We start from the raw sequence: 20,232 nt of genomic DNA on the forward strand, positions 1-20,232 counted from the left end.
TATGCGAGCCAATCACAGCCCAACACGTGTTAAGTTTACGGACTACAGCTGTTTGAAAGGTTTTCTTCCATAAAATTAATCGATTCTTGACTAATTCGACTCAATGTTTCCAAAATATGTATAATTTTTTGGGAATAATCTGTATAAACTATGCTATAAACAAAAAATTGTAGAATTACTTACCAATTGTGCACCGTTCAGCTTAATTATCCAAATGTGGTATAAAATTTTGACAAATTTCATATTCAATCTAATACTATAATTTTTGATTTGTTATGGCTTATGATTTTGATTGTTATGTTATTTATGAAATGCTGATTATTAAGAGTTTACTTAATAATAATTTACTTTTTAAGAAAACTTTAAAACTTATGAAATGCTGATTTCATAAGTTTTAAAGTTTTCTTAAAAAGCTTATCTCTAAAGTTTTATCAGGTTTGCATATATGAGAAATAGCATATACTCTTGAAAATTAAATTTCATATAAAGTTTAACCATAGTATTGTCGTAAATATATAAAATAATTTAGTAAATGAAAATCATAAAAAAATAATTTATGTATTAAATAGTTGTCCTTATTGGAGATTCTGGAGTAGGAAAAAGCAATCTTTTATCACGATTCACAAGAAATGAATTCAATTTGGAAAGCAAGAGTACAATTGGAGTGGAATTTGCTACACGGAGTATCCAAGTAGATGGGAAAACTATAAAGGCTCAAATTTGGGATACTGCTGGGCAGGAACGATACAGAGCAATCACTAGTGCGTAAGTACTTTCTCAATTGAGTTTTTGTGGTCATTTAATGAGAATATTATTATAGTTGTATTTTGTGGTATTTGTAAATTGAATTACAGGTAACCCCCGTATAACACGGTAGTTACGTTCCAAAAAATTGCCGTGTTATGCGAATCAAAGAACTAGTACGAAAAGGAGGGTTAGGTTCCAAAAATTAAAAAAACATGCTACTATATTTTCATAATTAAGTTAAATATCTTTATTAAAATTTTCTTAAGTGATACATATTAAAATAATGTTANAAACTATATATTTAGAATATATATATTATTTTCAGAGAAAAATAATTTATCATTCATTGAAACATCTGCTTTGGATTCTACAAATGTGGAAGCAGCCTTCCAACAAATACTAACAGGTAAGTTTTTTAAAATATTTAAAAGTCACATTTTAAAACTTACATTTCATACCACATACATCACTTAAAATAACTATATATTATAGTGTTTAGTCTGAAGTAATTTTAAGAAGATAAATGTACATTTTAAAGTTTCGAAATTTCTTAATCATAAATGCAAATTTTTAGTTTCATATCCAAAATTTTGATACTTTGTTCACTCATTGATTATATTTATTACCAACACATTAGAAACTGTTGCATTATATAATCAATCCATGTTACAATTTACTATGTAGTTAACAACTGGATAGTTTTCATATCTTGAGATTTTAAAGTTTCCTATGTCTAACAGAGATTAGAAATTTGTTTTTAAATGCATTTTATAAAGTTTTTAAAATTTATTGAAAATTAAATTATCTAAGAACCAGTGTTTTGCTGATTTTAATTTTTTTTCACGAAAATAAAATTAATCTTAAATATAAAATTCTTGTCTAGTTTATTATGTACATTGAATAAATAATTAAATGTAATGATCTATCTGAAAAGTATTAATTTAGTCTAGAATAAGGAAACCTTTTTACAAAAGATTGTTTTCCAATCATTCAAAAATAATTCTCTCATTTTTTAAAAAATGTTTTAATTAAAATTTAAAAAACTTTACTAAGTGAAAAAGTGAAGTAAATAAATTTTAGTTTTAAGAAAATATGAATCAAATATATTTAAAGTAAATTAAATGCAAGGTAACATTTTGTGATGTATAATTATTAAGAATAGATTGTAATCTTTATTAGTTAAATACAGTGGTGCCTCGTATAACGTACTTAATTCGTTCCAGGTGCACGTCCGTTATATGAAATGCATTTTCCCATAGAAATACATGTTAAAACATACAATTCATTCCGCAGCATAAAATAACCATACTGTATCATAAAAAAAAATGAAAATGGAGCAGTCACCAATTATGCCGGGTAGTCAGATGATGTGAGGAGGAGGTGGAGGAACACTTTCTTCACACATTCATACAGATAGACTTTTTACACATTGCAGCAGGTCTCTTTTTATTGTTTTTTAATCGGAGTCAGATTCAGGAGAGGCTACAGGAGCTTGCAGGGTCAACACCTCGTGTTCCATCCTTTGTTTTTTGCCTGCAGCTTCTTGAAAAACATGTCCAAGGTGGTTTGTTTCTCTTCTTCAACACCTGTCAGAAATGACTGGCAAGGGTGTCATTGTAGAGATCATTGATCCGGTTGGCCTCAGCTCTTTGGATAATGAGTGTTGGTAAACTCCTGAACCTCTTCCCCATTCGACAAGGAAGTTTTTGTCAACTTTCGCTCCTTTTGATGATTTCTTCTTTGTTTCAGTTGAAATCACCTTTCTGTTTTTTTTAGAAGCCATGATTTGCACAACACTTGAATAAATGTAAATACTCTGCACTGAGGTGATGTATGTAATAAACAAGGAAGCAAGCTGAATCCCAACGGGAGCTCTGTACTTTAGATATACTAATAATATATTCTAATAATACTAATATATTATAAAAATAGCAGATTAATGGTAAAAGAGTGAAAACATTATTCGCACTTGTTCGCAAAAAGTTTGTTGTTCGCCTCACATAACAGCCAAACAGAAAGTCTGTTGTTCGCAGCGTCCGTTATTTGAGGTGTACGTTATACGAGGCACCACTGTATTTTAAAATGTAAATTCTGTATTTCTAACAAACTTATTTGATAACTTAATTTTTATAAATTTAATATTAAAGTGCTGTTGTATTAGCTTGTGGTTTATTTTATTAAAGTCTTCTCATACAATTTTATTTATTTTTCAGAAATTTACCGTATAGTTTCACAAAAGCAGATCAGAAATGATACTGATAATGATCCGTCACCAACAGGAGATAACATTAAGCCTATAACCATTCCTCCAACCGATAGCTCTGATTTGCGTAAAAAACAATGCTGCCAGTCATAGATAGCTATTATTTTTGTGAAGGCATAGTTAATGCACAGTAATTATTCCTCTACTTTTCACTTTTGTGACTATTAATGAAGGGTACTGTTTCTAGCAGATTGTTCAGTTTGGTTTCCCGAGCAATTCTAAATTGCCACTTATAAAGGTGAAAGGTGGAGTTTTCATTTAATGTAAGAATATTTTTTCGTAATTATTTTTGCATGGTTGAACTGTCCTAACTTTACTCGTAATTGTAAAATACAAAACCCATTTCATTGTATGGTGATTGCTATATTTGATGTCTCACGTGTAATCGACAGAAATTTCCGTAGACGAAAGATTCACGCATCATTGTTAAGTGGTAAATTTTTTTTAGAACAGACCAAATGTAAGCTTTATATTGTTGTATCCAAATTTTCTTTGAAATAATAATCTAAGCTTCATATTAGTATCTGGATGGTTTCGACTATGTTTTAAATACTACAAGAGATCGGTCGAGATTTGCTTGCAAGATAAATATACTTTAAAAAATTTTTGTATTCTATGAAAATCCTGTAAGATTCATATCATCTTCAGTGGGATAGATTATCACTATTGTACAGCTTCAGTACTGAATTTTGTTTTTCTTCCAGGTCTTCACAATGAACATTCTTCAAGATGACTATAAATTTGTTAAATTTAAGAGGAATTTGATTACTTCATATATAATATAAAACTTGTTCATAGTTGTACAGTGGAAAACTTGTTTTCTGTCACTATTTGTCAAAATTGATACCTTTTTATAATTCATACTTTTTTGATTTTATTATTACTATTATATATATATGTATGTGAAAATATAATTGCATCCAATTTAGATGAAAGATTTAACGACTTAAGAAATCAACATAAGAATAGATCTGATTTTGATGATGCACTGTAATTTGTGAATTGAATAATTATCCGATTCAATGTAAAGTGTGGTATGAAATGAACATCTAAGATTGTTTGTTAGAAAGAAACTAGTTTATCTTTTCAGTTTTCCTTATGTAGTATTAGTGACTTTTATCAGATGCATTTTATAAATTCAGGATTTAAAATAGTCTGTTGTTTAAGCTATATATTAAAATTTTTCAAAATCCTTTTGGATGTAAAATATAAAATATAGTTTGTTCAAAGTCCCATTTAAAAATAACTGACCTTGGACCAAAAGAAAACTGTAGGTAGAAATATAGGATTAGACAAACTATTTCAGTTGCAATATTTATTTCAAAATCTATAAATTATAAAATGTTTTAATCAAAAATTGCAGATTTCAAAAATCTTTGTTACTTCATAATAGTTTTAATTAATACTTAATGAAAATGAGACAATTGAATTGCAAATAACTGCAGAATCTGCACTATTCAAATGAAATTTTTATTTAAAACTGGCTTTAAGCAATAATTAAGAAGAAATTATTGAAATTGAAAACAAAGTTTAACAACAGTATAAAAATGGTATTAATTTTTGTGACATTCTTTACTCAATATGGAACCACAAGGCTTGCAGTGCCAAACAAATGCTATTCTATAATTAGTTGTTAATAATTTGATATTGATTTTCCCTGTAAATAATTTTGTTTGGTTAGTAGAATTCTGATTATAAATAAATAAGAAATCATTCCCAAAGAAAGATTGCTTTTTCATCTGAGAAGTTATTTGGTTTTCTAAAGATAAGTTTTTAAAATTCTGCATTTTAAACAAATTTCACAGATTGGATTATTTGTGATTGCTGTGTAATTAATATTTAGTATTAATTCTAAAAACATTTCTTTTTAAATATGATGATATATTATCCATTTCTTTAGAATATTTTTTCATCTTTCTAAAACTAAAAGCATCTAACCTTTGACTTCCTAAGAAAGCAAGAAAATATAAGAATGGGTGCTGGGACAAATGTAACAATGTGCTGTTTTTTGGATGATTGCAAAGGAGTGCCACATCTGATATATATATAAAAAACATACAATATAACTAATAAGTTGAATGATTGTTTTGCTTAGAATGTGCAATGTGCCCGAATGTTCAAGTAAGAAGAAATTAGATTGAAAATATATTTGAATGTCATCCTTATTGAAAATATATATATGCTTGTGTAATCTATCAATAATTATTTTATGGAATTGAAAAATTTTATTATTAATTATCATTATCAATTATTTAATAGATTGAAAAATTGAAAGATNAACTTACCTGTCTAAACTCTCTGTAGTGTGTAAGTAGTTTGGCTGCTCGTCTACTATTGGTCCAGATTCGACCAATCCTGTCACAACACGAGTCTGTGATGACGTTTTATACATCCCTTTTAGCGTATTTATACGAATACTGTTGCAATTTTTTTGCCGCGTTATAGGAATCTGCATTATAGGAACCCGCGTTATAGAGGGGTCTACTGTATATCAATATTATACTTTTTACTATATGGGATCATAAGAGTTGTGCATTCTTTGTTACATTTTACATATGATGTATTTTACATTATATTTACCAGACATAATTATAAACACATGGTGTTTATAATTATAATGTCTGGTAAATATATTTGTGCATCCAAGCTTGTTATGATGTAAAAATATAACAAACATGAATGGAGAGCTTTAGCTCTCACTTTTTCTCCTGGAGATATTGAAGATTATCATCTGATAATTATTTAATTGTTATCTAAAAGCAAGAATGCAAACACATATATGAAAGCAAAAACAATATGGCTGACAAACACCAGACTCATATGTGGTCGTGCATAATTATGATAATGCATTGATGTCAATAAAGAATCAAATATGATTGGTTCTGCTATTTCATAAAATAAACTTCTAATGTGAAACTTTTTTTACACTTATACTGGTACATTGTGCTTAAAGTTATAATGGACATTTTTATAATGTGAAATATGTCATGCACAAGGTCTATATTAACTCTTCAAATTATTATATCAATTAAGTCTAAATGGTATACAAGTGTTTTATTACAAATTAAATTTGATCCACTTATACACATAATTGTGCCTTGATTAATTGGTTTGGAAGAAATTTTTTTAATATTTTCTTATTTTTATGTAACATAGTTTCATATGTTTCTTCTAATTCAATGTCACGACTTGGTGAATTTATCGACATTTGGCAAATAATTTCATCATCCACTTTTAATTCATAGAGAATTAAATATGAATTAAAGTATGAATTAAAAGTGGAAGATGAAATTATTTGCCAAGTGTCGATAAATTCACCAAGTCATGACATTGAATTAGAAGAAACAAGACGACGATGACACGGTTTCGACAAATAAATAGTTTCATATATTAAGTAGATAGTTTTGTAAATTCTGATTTAGAGAGAGAAAATTATTATGAATTTTAAGATGTCAGTCATTGCAAATTTTCAGTAATTATTCCTAATTATATGTATGTGAATTATAAAAACCCTCTATATTATTACATAAAATTGATTGATGGATGATCCCTGCTAGAAAATATAAATGCCCTCTTAAGATATGTTGTTGTGGTCTTCCTAATCTGCTAAAGTATATTTTACAAAGTAGCTGTTTAAGAGGACAGCAGCACACCACATTTTCCCTTAGTGGCTGAATTTTGAAGTCAAGTTTTTTCCAAAAAGTTGAAACTGCATACTTGGAACAACATATATACTAAATGAGGTTGAGATTTGCCCAATATTTCTTAATACAGAGAGCACACCACATTTTCCCTTAGTGGCTGAATTTTGAAGTAAAGTTTTTTCCAAAAAGTTGAAACTGCATACTTGGAACAATATATATACTAAATGAGGTTGAGATTTGCCCAATATTTCTTTCTACAGAGAACTCTGAAAACCTACTACTTAATTATAACTACCTTGTTCATTGCATGTATTCTCTGATAGAGGATATACAATGTTCAAAAAATATGTATATATGTAGAAGCTATCAAGTATTGTAAATTTGGAAAGCTAATTCTATAATTATAAAGCTAAGTTTTCTCTTATATAAATATTAATTTAAATTTTATAAAGGTATTGAATTTTTATTTTTTTAAATTATTAAAATATTTTATCTGTTTTAGATATTATCGTGGTGCAGTTGGAGCCCTTCTGGTATACGATATTGCAAAACATTTAACCTATGAAAATGTTGAACGATGGCTAAAAGAACTTAGAGATCATGCTGATCAAAATATTGTAATAATGCTTGTAGGGAATAAGAGTGATCTTCGTCATTTAAGAGCAGTACCAACAGATGAAGCTAGAACTTTTGCTGGTAATGTTTTTACTTAACATGATTTTAAAATATTTTAGCATTTACTTAGAAATAGAATGCTTTGAAAACATGAATTAATGTTGATGTTTACTTCTAGTAATATTCAGATTTGTATGAATAATGTCAAACCTACAGAAAAATAAAATTAAAATGAAACTTTTTTATGTTTATAAAAACATATAAGGGAATAATAAAAAAGTTTGACTACATTAGTCATGCATATGATGTGTCCAGTGTCCTGAATGAGCTGATACAAAGCCAGTGAGTGATCTAGCTATGTGATCAGTAAGATATTTGTTACACTCAGAAAACTGTGGAACATGTGGTACACTAATTCATTATATCATTGCTATCAAATGTCCAAATAATCATATCAATGTGCCATTGTTCTGTTTTTTGGCTGCAGAAGGACATAAACCAATGGTTATTCACACAGGATAATGAAGATTTGTGGGGAATACATGCCTGTCTAAAATTACTGTTGTGAAATAATATGCAAGATTCTATAAAGATTGCAACAATATGCCATCTCACGTTGACATTGCCATCAAGCAGAAGTTGAACATCCTTAAATGGGGAAACCTTTGAGGCTGTAAAATCCATATCTCACTGTGCAATTTTTATACCTTTGATCTCTGAAAAAGAACTGAAAGGAGAACTGTTGCAGATGTAGAATGACACGAAGAGGGCTGTATTGGACATTTTTATGCAGTAGCCAATTGACTTCTACCAGGTTGACACTGTTAACCCAGTTTGTCAATGAGACCTTAATGACAGTGGTGATTTCCCCCTAATTGGAATGAACTTATCAGGACCTGTGGTTCTGGAAGGAAACTTTGATTATTTCTTATTTGAGTCTGCATTAATCACATAAGAGGCATTTGTAATGTTTTTAGCAAAACTATTTGCTTAATACATTTATTTAGCAATTTGCTAATGCCTCCTATGCAATAATACACTGTTATTATATATTGTGTTAGTTTGTTATAATCCATGAATTGGATAAAGCTAGGATTAATTGGCTAATGCTAGCTTTATCCAAGTTTTTTGGCTAAAATATGTAACAATCCATTAATTTTGAATTTTATTCATATAAAGGGCACTATATTTAAGTCACAAAAATCAAATCAAGCTGACATGATCAAAAATGAATGGCTAAAGCAAAAACAAAAGTTAAAATTCTGTCTTTATCTATACTATTTTGGATAAAGAGAGGAGAAAATTTAGGGCTTCATTTTAATCAGATAATGTGCAGTCTTTCCAATGCATTTTGGATGACTAAAGAAACTTTTTTTTTTTTAGTCATCCAAAATCAATTAGAATTTATTATTTCTTTATTGCATAAAAACAGGATGAATGAAAATAAATGTTGCTAATTACTTCACTAAAATATTACAGATTTAGCTAAAAAACATAGCTTTAGAGCTAGAAATTATAAATTGTTTTAAAGTAACAAAAATAGGTACTCTTATTCCAAAATACCAATACAGAGATGCCAATCACTACAGATTTTCCATAGTTTCTATTGAAGCCATGCATAAGTAAGACTTACAGATAATTGTCTAAAAACTATTGATCAATCTTTTATACTCTCAAATAAACACACTAATGCAATAAATGGAAGTGTAAATTTTAATTAACACTTATTCTGCATAGAATTACTAATATGATGAGTTTTACACTGGTCAGTAATTTTATACCAATGATGTGGAATGCATCACCAGGTGTTTTCAGTTTGTAAGCGACCAACTAAGTCTCTCTAAAAATTATTCATATGCATAACTGAGTCTTGTGCTAAAATCTGTCTGAAACTAACTTATGGTTGAATCTAAAAATGATGTACAGTAGACCCCCTATAAAATGGGTTCATATAATATGAATTTGTATATAACGGCAAAAAAATTGCGACCGTTTTCATATAAAGACACTAAAAGATACTCGTAAAATGCGGTAAAACGTCATTGCCGACTCGTGTTGTGACAGGATTGGTCGAATCTAGACCAATAGCGGATATTGCACAAACCATTGAGTTTAAACGAGCAGTGGATCTACTAAAACCATTTATTATTTAACGGCCATAAAAATTATATTTATATTAATGATGTCTCCAAAGTTCAGCAAATTTTTCTCAAAAAATAATTTGTCAGGAAACATGTGCCCACCGTTCAATGCACCACTGCATGATGAAAACAAGCTTAAGCAATGGTGTCATTGAACGGTGCACACTCGATAAGTAATCCTACAATTTTTTGTTTATAGCATAGTTTATATGGATTATTCCCAAAAAATTATACGTGTTTTGGAAATATTGAGTCAGATTAGTCTAAAATCGATTAATTTTATGGAGAAAACCTTTCAAACAGCTGTAGTCCCTAAACTGCACACATGCTGGGCTGTGATTGGCTCATGTATTTAAGTGACTTGTAAAACATGGAATTCATATAAAACGGAATTATCTTCCATGTTATAGGGGAGTCTACTGTACTTAAGTCACAATTGGGTGTGCAGAAAAAAACCCAAGTGAAATGTGTAGATGATGTAGACAAATGATTGTCAATTAAACAAATTTTATGTTGAATGAGAAATATCAATTTTAATTTATTTTAAAAATCTGTATTTTAAAATTTTTGGAATAATTGTGATAAAGTTCGGTTTTTTTCTATTTATACTGTGTATTTAATGACGACATAAAGAAATTAATTTCATAAATTTGATTATTTTATAATTTTGTTTCAGATGATGATTTGAAAACCTTGTAACTTATTTTAAAATTAAAGTAAGATAGTTTATGAATCTCTCAAAATTGGAGCAATATCATTTTATAAGTAAGGTTAATGGGGAGTAATGTCACCATCTACCCCTGCTCTCCAATCATGACATACAGTACTATATTATCCTGTACTATCCTGATGGCTTTCCTCTCAGGTTAGCATTTATGCCAATATGTACTTACAAGAAAAGAATGCTATTTGAGGATAAAATTAGCAAAACCAAACTTTAAAAAGATGTATTGATGCACAAAAATTTAGGTGCCATGGCCAACATAGTAGAGAGATATTTTTCAAGAAAATGCTGATAAACATCAACTTTTCAGAGATTACTTTGTGCTTACAAACGAAAGTTTGTAAGCACAAAGTAATCTCTGAAAAGTTTGCAAAAGTTTGTTGCAAAAGTAATCTCTGAAAAGTAAGCAAAAGTTTGTTTTCATTTCTTGGCACTATGATCCAAAAATCTGATACAGTATGCATTTTTAAAATGTGATATTTGTTAGAAAGGCCTGGATTATTTGAAACACCCTTAGCATTTTGCTTTAAATGTAATCTCTCTAAGAAATTCAAAGAAAATGAATGTTCTACATTTGCATTTATGAAGTGTGCTCGTTGTGAAAGGTGTTTTTGCTTTGATCATTGTTTACTTGTTCAGTTACACACACTGCACCTAGCACTTTCTGTACATCAACAAAACTTTTGAATTTGAAATCTTTTCATTATGTTGTTTTTATTTCAACAATTTTTTACTCATTCAGTGATGGCATCTGAATTTTTGTGTCAACATAGCTTTAAGTTCTTTTAGATAGATCAGGTTTGGTTTTGCCACCTTTGTCCCTTAACAGTGTCCTTTCCTTGTTAGTTCTTAAATGGCATATACTAGGAGTTGATCGTAACAAAATTGAAGAAAAAATATCTTCTGATAACACTTTTAAAGTGCTTTTCGTTTGCATTGTTTATAATGTGTAGTATATATGAGTGTTTGGAAAGTTGCTTCACAGATTAATAAATATCTGATTTTGTTATTAACTGCTATTTACTTTATTAATAATTCTAACATTATCATGTATGTTTTATTTTTGATGACAATTGATATTTGCTTTTGAGAATGAATGAAAATAAGTGTTTATTTTGCAATTATTTTCTCTTTGAAAATTATTTCATATTTTATCTAAATGATTTCTATATCAAAAACATTACAATATGACACTATTGTATTGTAATGTTTTTGATGGAATTGTTCATTTGTTGTATTAAATAAATAAATGATTAATTTTCTAATTGGGGAAAATAATCAGCTGAATTTATAGATAGCTATTAAAATGTTAAATTCCTATGATAGGTCTGTTTTTTGTTGTCATATTATAAATTTAGTCTTGAGATGGTGAATAGTTTGTTTATCTTAAATTTTGATACAAAACTAATTATACAAGAAAACTTCTAATCATGTTATCTTGCAACATTTTGAATAATTATTTATAATATGGCATCAATTTTTATAAACATGTTAGTTAAACTATCTTTCAGATATGTGATGAATTTTTTAAATTTTGATATCAGTGTAATAAATGTTTTTCACTGCATCTATCCAAAAAATTACATAGAATCTATGATACTTTATTTGGCTTTATATCAAATGTAATCTGCTGCTCACCTAAGACAAATGGAAGTTGAACATGATGTGCTTTCTATGATCAAATACACATCACTGAAATTTTGCTTCCATTTATAAAAAAATAGCTACAGAAGCTTATGAAATAGTAAGACATATAGTGAGATAACCTTTTTTCACCATTTACAGCATTTTGATTGACTGTTTGAAAAACTCATTGACAGATTGACTGTTTGAAAAACTTTTTAATACCACAAGTATAATCTTTGGAGAAGATCACAAAATTACCATTGATGAAGTTGCCAGTGTGTTCATTTCCTTTGGGAATGTCCATATAATTATGAGGGAGAGTCAAAAAGCAAGTTGCAATTGGCAAGAACTTTTTATTGATATTTAGATGAAATCTAGTGGTAACACTGGTAATACTTCAGGCTCAAGGCATGCAAGATTTGTTTACATGATTGCAGAGGTTTCAATTATGAAAGATGATGAGTCTAAATTGGAAGGTCATGCAGCAACTTGTTTCTTATGGGCAAAAAGGTGTAATCCCACTGAAATTCAGTGTCAGTTGAGGGAAGTGTACAGTGAGAAAGCATTTGCATGACAATGTCACACCTCATTCAGTGGGAATTATGAAGGACTTATTGGAATAAATCAAATGAACAGTATGGGAACATCCTACAGTCCAGACCTTGCACCTTGTGTTCGACTCCATAAAAAAAGACCTTTCAAATTGCCAATACTAGTCCAATGAAGACATCACAAATGCAGTGCGAGAATGGTTATTTTATTTGGACAGGAATATTTCCAAGAAGGAATGGAAAAACTTGTGCCACACTGTTACATGTTTAAATAAACTTGGTGATCATATCAAAAAATAGCACTTGAATTGTACATTCACACAAATAAAAATTTTTGGCTCCTATGTTTCATACTTTTATTTTTGGTATGAGTGCAACTTACTTTTTGACTCACTCTCATACATACAATTATTTGCACATTTGTTCTCACTGGATTTTCTGGTTTTTTAGATCCCTTAGCAGAAACATATCCAGATAGAAATATACCAATAGTAGTACATTTGATAGCTGATCTAGCTGTTACATTTCTGCAATTAGTTATCACTGGTGATGAAACTGGCTATTTCACTTCAATCCTGAAAGCATACAGGTTTCAGCACAGTGTGGAAATCACCATCCAATTAAAAAAAAGACCAGAGTTGCTCCATCAGCTGGCAAGAAGATAATCACCACTTTTTAAAATATTAGTCAGGGCATAAACATACTTTAAAAAATTTTTTTGAAGTATATTTATGTCCCAACTAATATAATTTTTAAATGTATTATATCTTTTAGTGTGCAAGCCACTGCCAGATGGAACTTTTTTAATGTCTACATTTTGAGGCAAGGAATAGTAGCTTCAAAAAGAAAGGTCATCTCTGCTTGTGAAATTGTTATATCCTAAAGGTGTATGAAGAAACAACAGATGAAGGACACTAATACAGTTATGTTTAAAGAAGAATTTTTTGTGAATTTTTTTTAAACGATAATTACCACTTTCGTTGATTACCAAATAGTGTTCTGACATGGGTGTGCCAACACATACAACAGTTATTGGATAGTACTACTAATTAGTTTTGCACTCACTTTTGGATCATAAGTACTGTGACAATGTGCATATGAACATTGCTAATGTGATGATTGAGTTTTTGGCCAAGAGAAAATGTTGCCTATCCCACATCCATTGTACAGCTCAGATTTGGTACTGTGAATCTTTTCCTATCCCTAGCACCTAAGTTGAAGTTATGAGAAACCCATTTCCTATTCATAATAGCAGTGGTCAGAGACAATTTTTAAAAAAATCTTAAAGGATGGGCTATTAAAAATCGTTAAGGATTGACAATGATAGTGATTGAATTCTATGGGGGAATATTTGGAAAAGACTATGGTTGTTTGTTATATTCCAAGTGATTATTATGGGAGGAAAAAAAATCAATCTGTTTTGATTCATTTTTATAATATGAATAACTTTAGTAAATATTCAACCATCCATAATTTGTGGTGATTTATTTTTACATGTTGATGAAAAACTTCTCAGAATAAACAATTGGGAAGAAATCTGTACTAGTGATATTATATATTAAACAGATAACTATCACAATGTATTTACTATAGTTATGTTTATTTTATAGCATTTAATAATAATTATAAGGAATTTCATATATTTGATGATATCAAATTTTTAATGAAACTATATATTTAGAATATATATATTATTTTCAGAGAAAAATAATTTATCATTCATTGAAACATCTGCTTTGGATTCTACAAATGTGGAAGCAGCCTTCCAACAAATACTAACAGGTAAGTTTTTTAAAATATTTAAAAGTCACATTTTAAAACTTACATTTCATACCACATACATCACTTAAAATAACTATATATTATAGTGTTTAGTCTGAAGTAATTTTAAGAAGATAAATGTACATTTTAAAGTTTCGAAATTTCTTAATCATAAATGCAAATTTTTAGTTTCATATCCAAAATTTTGATACTTTGTTCACTCATTGATTATATTTATTACCAACACATTAGAAACTGTTGCATTATATAATCAATCCATGTTACAATTTACTATGTAGTTAACAACTGGATAGTTTTCATATCTTGAGATTTTAAAGTTTCCTATGTCTAACAGAGATTAGAAATTTGTTTTTAAATGCATTTTATAAAGTTTTTAAAATTTATTGAAAATTAAATTATCTAAGAACCAGTGTTTTGCTGATTTTAATTTTTTTTCACGAAAATAAAATTAATCTTAAATATAAAATTCTTGTCTAGTTTATTATGTACATTGAATAAATAATTAAATGTAATGATCTATCTGAAAAGTATTAATTTAGTCTAGAATAAGGAAACCTTTTTACAAAAGATTGTTTTCCAATCATTCAAAAATAATTCTCTCATTTTTTAAAAAATGTTTTAATTAAAATTTAAAAAACTTTACTAAGTGAAAAAGTGAAGTAAATAAATTTTAGTTTTAAGAAAATATGAATCAAATATATTTAAAGTAAATTAAATGCAAGGTAACATTTTGTGATGTATAATTATTAAGAATAGATTGTAATCTTTATTAGTTAAATACAGTGGTGCCTCGTATAACGTACTTAATTCGTTCCAGGTGCACGTCCGTTATATGAAATGCATTTTCCCATAGAAATACATGTTAAAACATACAATTCATTCCGCAGCATAAAATAACCATACTGTATCATAAAAAAAAATGAAAATGGAGCAGTCACCAATTATGCCGGGTAGTCAGATGATGTGAGGAGGAGGTGGAGGAACACTTTCTTCACACATTCATACAGATAGACTTTTTACACATTGCAGCAGGTCTCTTTTTATTGTTTTTTAATCGGAGTCAGATTCAGGAGAGGCTACAGGAGCTTGCAGGGTCAACACCTCGTGTTCCATCCTTTGTTTTTTGCCTGCAGCTTCTTGAAAAACATGTCCAAGGTGGTTTGTTTCTCTTCTTCAACACCTGTCAGAAATGACTGGCAAGGGTGTCATTGTAGAGATCATTGATCCGGTTGGCCTCAGCTCTTTGGATAATGAGTGTTGGTAAACTCCTGAACCTCTTCCCCATTCGACAAGGAAGTTTTTGTCAACTTTCGCTCCTTTTGATGATTTCTTCTTTGTTTCAGTTGAAATCACCTTTCTGTTTTTTTTAGAAGCCATGATTTGCACAACACTTGAATAAATGTAAATACTCTGCACTGAGGTGATGTATGTAATAAACAAGGAAGCAAGCTGAATCCCAACGGGAGCTCTGTACTTTAGATATACTAATAATATATTCTAATAATACTAATATATTATAAAAATAGCAGATTAATGGTAAAAGAGTGAAAACATTATTCGCACTTGTTCGCAAAAAGTTTGTTGTTCGCCTCACATAACAGCCAAACAGAAAGTCTGTTGTTCGCAGCGTCCGTTATTTGAGGTGTACGTTATACGAGGCACCACTGTATTTTAAAATGTAAATTCTGTATTTCTAACAAACTTATTTGATAACTTAATTTTTATAAATTTAATATTAAAGTGCTGTTGTATTAGCTTGTGGTTTATTTTATTAAAGTCTTCTCATACAATTTTATTTATTTTTCAGAAATTTACCGTATAGTTTCACAAAAGCAGATCAGAAATGATACTGATAATGATCCGTCACCAACAGGAGATAACATTAAGCCTATAACCATTCCTCCAACCGATAGCTCTGATTTGCGTAAAAAACAATGCTGCCAGTCATAGATAGCTATTATTTTTGTGAAGGCATAGTTAATGCACAGTAATTATTCCTCTACTTTTCACTTTTGTGACTATTAATGAAGGGTACTGTTTCTAGCAGATTGTTCAGTTTGGTTTCCCGAGCAATTCTAAATTGCCACTTATAAAGGTGAAAGGTGGAGTTTTCATTTAATGTAAGAATATTTTTTCGTAATTATTTTTGCATGGTTGAACTGTCCTAACTTTACTCGTAATTGTAAAATACAAAACCCATTTCATTGTATGGTGATTGCTATATTTGATGTCTCACGTGTAATCGACAGAAATTTCCGTAGACGAAAGATTCACGCATCATTGTTAAGTGGTAAATTTTTTTTAGAACAGACCAAATGTAAGCTTTATATTGTTGTATCCAAATTTTCTTTGAAATAATAATCTAAGCTTCATATTAGTATCTGGATGGTTTCGACTATGTTTTAAATACTACAAGAGATCGGTCGAGATTTGCTTGCAAGATAAATATACTTTAAAAAATTTTTGTATTCTATGAAAATCCTGTAAGATTCATATCATCTTCAGTGGGATAGATTATCACTATTGTACAGCTTCAGTACTGAATTTTGTTTTTCTTCCAGGTCTTCACAATGAACATTCTTCAAGATGACTATAAATTTGTTAAATTTAAGAGGAATTTGATTACTTCATATATAATATAAAACTTGTTCATAGTTGTACAGTGGAAAACTTGTTTTCTGTCACTATTTGTCAAAATTGATACCTTTTTATAATTCATACTTTTTTGATTTTATTATTACTATTATATATATATGTATGTGAAAATATAATTGCATCCAATTTAGATGAAAGATTTAACGACTTAAGAAATCAACATAAGAATAGATCTGATTTTGATGATGCACTGTAATTTGTGAATTGAATAATTATCCGATTCAATGTAAAGTGTGGTATGAAATGAACATCTAAGATTGTTTGTTAGAAAGAAACTAGTTTATCTTTTCAGTTTTCCTTATGTAGTATTAGTGACTTTTATCAGATGCATTTTATAAATTCAGGATTTAAAATAGTCTGTTGTTTAAGCTATATATTAAAATTTTTCAAAATCCTTTTGGATGTAAAATATAAAATATAGTTTGTTCAAAGTCCCATTTAAAAATAACTGACCTTGGACCAAAAGAAAACTGTAGGTAGAAATATAGGATTAGACAAACTATTTCAGTTGCAATATTTATTTCAAAATCTATAAATTATAAAATGTTTTAATCAAAAATTGCAGATTTCAAAAATCTTTGTTACTTCATAATAGTTTTAATTAATACTTAATGAAAATGAGACAATTGAATTGCAAATAACTGCAGAATCTGCACTATTCAAATGAAATTTTTATTTAAAACTGGCTTTAAGCAATAATTAAGAAGAAATTATTGAAATTGAAAACAAAGTTTAACAACAGTATAAAAATGGTATTAATTTTTGTGACATTCTTTACTCAATATGGAACCACAAGGCTTGCAGTGCCAAACAAATGCTATTCTATAATTAGTTGTTAATAATTTGATATTGATTTTCCCTGTAAATAATTTTGTTTGGTTAGTAGAATTCTGATTATAAATAAATAAGAAATCATTCCCAAAGAAAGATTGCTTTTTCATCTGAGAAGTTATTTGGTTTTCTAAAGATAAGTTTTTAAAATTCTGCATTTTAAACAAATTTCACAGATTGGATTATTTGTGATTGCTGTGTAATTAATATTTAGTATTAATTCTAAAAACATTTCTTTTTAAATATGATGATATATTATCCATTTCTTTAGAATATTTTTTCATCTTTCTAAAACTAAAAGCATCTAACCTTTGACTTCCTAAGAAAGCAAGAAAATATAAGAATGGGTGCTGGGACAAATGTAACAATGTGCTGTTTTTTGGATGATTGCAAAGGAGTGCCACATCTGATATATATATAAAAAAACATACAATATAACTAATAAGTTGAATGATTGTTTTGCTTAGAATGTGCAATGTGCCCGAATGTTCAAGTAAGAAGAAATTAGATTGAAAATATATTTGAATGTCATCCTTATTGAAAATATATATATGCTTGTGTAATCTATCAATAATTATTTTATGGAATTGAAAAATTTTATTATTAATTATCATTATCAATTATTTAATAGATTGAAAAATTGATAGATCTACCTGATTATCAACAATGTGTTCACACTAATAAAAAATAATTGTTAATTTACTTTGACACCAGTATTTTTTACATCACTTTCTTCACCCAATTCTAAATATTTTTTTATTGACAGATTTTTTTTCTCTTATTTTTTATTTTAAGTATTTAATTCACTTACAACTCACTTAATACTATTAAATTTTGAAAATATTTTAATAAAACTTTTGAACTTCTCAAATTTATCTATTCAAATTTTGAAATTAAGCTATAAATTTAAAATTTCAAACTTTCTTTTTAACAACAATTTGCTTTTGTTGTTTAATGTCATTTAACCCATTTAATATTTTTGCTGATTTTTATTTATTTGTTCCTTTTAAATGTAAACATTTATTCATGAAGAGAAAATGAATATACAAGTAACGTTTTCTTTTTGGCATATTTCCAGTTCTAAGTACACGATACATTTCATTTGAGTGTTTTCTTGACACTTTGTGGTAGCCTCACTGCTCTGCTGGTATGGCAGTGTCCATTGGTGCTGCTGTCCTGTGTGGTCCAGTTCTCAAAGATGTTTCATGTGCAAACATCAACCAACTTATGACAATTGTAAACTGTAGCTGGTTTATTTTGGTCAATTGGAAATATTGGGAACAATCATCATAAAAGTAATTCTTAATAATGAGATGCAGTTCATAAATATAAGCCAGTATCATTGTTTGGTTTATTACTGATCTGTAAAATGAAGTGATCTAGCAGATCTGATTGTCCTATGTGACTATAGATAGATATCAAGTGTGGTTGTGGAATCTTTTTTCTGACAGTGGCTGTATTATTTTGCTTGATTTAGATGATGGACAGTGTTATAATTGGTGGCCACACAGACCACAATTACCAAACCCAACCATCCAACAAACCTATGTTCTTTAATTTTATGTTTTTAAAGCTGCATTTGTACAGTTTTGGTTGCATAAAAACCCATTTGTATTTAGACAGTAAGTCAGAGGTGAAGATGTCCATAAATACAATGTGGCCCAAGTATAATTTTTGACACAGGTCAACAAATTTTTCATGACTACTACTAAGAACATCCAACTTATCTTATTGATTTTTTTCCACAGTGAGTCTATACAGAAAGGAAACCCCAAAGAAGAACTCAGTACCCATAATTTGTATCCAAAGCTTATTTTAAGAGACCATTTTGTTCATCTGTATTGAAATGTTGCTCAAGAATTCTGAATTCCTTCACAGCATCTATGAAAGGTTTTACTTCCCCAGGAGTCAAATAGTTGTTGTCAGTTATAAGCGAATTTTGCTTCACTGCCTGAAATTGTTATGACCCATCTGGTTTGGAACAATAAAAGACCGTTACATCATCTGCTTTTGTCCAGTACAATTTTTCGCTGGAAAGAGAATGATAGAAAAATAAAGTTTTTTCTGGAATCATCATCAGAGACAAAACTCTTATTCTTTTTCTCTGCAGCATGTCTAGTTTCTGTTGAAAAAATATACAGATCAAATCAAAGCTTTTGAATTAGGGAAATGTTATTCTTACTAGAAGACAGACAGTCACATTTCATTCAGAAGAATCTGTGAATTTTCAGTTTTATGCCATATTACAACTATTTGTGAATGACAACTACATTTTTTTATATTTATCATTCAGATCTTCAAGGTTTTCTGTGTGGAGTTCCAATTCTTTATTCACCTTTTAGATCATCTGTAGTTACTTAAATTTCATCATTGTTACTTTCTTCCTCATCCATAATAGACCCTTCACCACTGCCAGGGAGTAACAAAACACCATCTGCTGCTACATTTGAATTTTCCTCTTGGGCAGAAATTATTTCTTCAAGTTTTAGAAATTCTTTAATAGTCATTTCTGAAATTAGTAAAAACACCACTGATTGAAACAAGTTATTTTTATACATCAAAGTTTGAAACCCTTTGATGTATAAAAATAACACTGATGATAAAGAATGCATTTGAAATGAAACAGGAACAAACTTTGAGTACATGCAGTAAA

At 28.8% G+C, this 20,232-nt stretch overlaps 1 protein-coding gene and 1 long non-coding RNA gene across 2 annotated transcripts; both read left to right on the forward strand.

The window, feature by feature from the left end:
• The first annotated feature begins 556 nt into the window (after positions 1 to 556).
• Positions 557 to 18,281, forward strand: LOC111620709 (ras-related protein Rab-11A-like). The gene is given in 4 exon segments (XM_023362698.1): positions 557 to 765; positions 7,157 to 7,350; positions 14,013 to 14,093; positions 15,901 to 18,281. Coding segments are annotated over 4 exon segments (627 nt in total). The 3' UTR covers positions 16,044 to 18,281.
• LOC111620710 lies at positions 1,066 to 2,993 on the forward strand. Its single transcript, XR_002755954.1, has 2 exons — positions 1,066 to 1,153; positions 2,961 to 2,993. It is a non-coding gene; the product is annotated as an uncharacterized LOC111620710 (long non-coding RNA).
• Positions 18,282 to 20,232: the final 1,951 nt, after the last annotated feature.

The sequence above is a fragment of the Centruroides sculpturatus genome, unplaced genomic scaffold (assembly GCF_000671375.1).
Source record: "Centruroides sculpturatus isolate CEXI.00-Female unplaced genomic scaffold, Cexi_2.0 scaffold243, whole genome shotgun sequence".
Classification (NCBI taxonomy): domain Eukaryota; kingdom Metazoa; phylum Arthropoda; class Arachnida; order Scorpiones; family Buthidae; genus Centruroides; species Centruroides sculpturatus.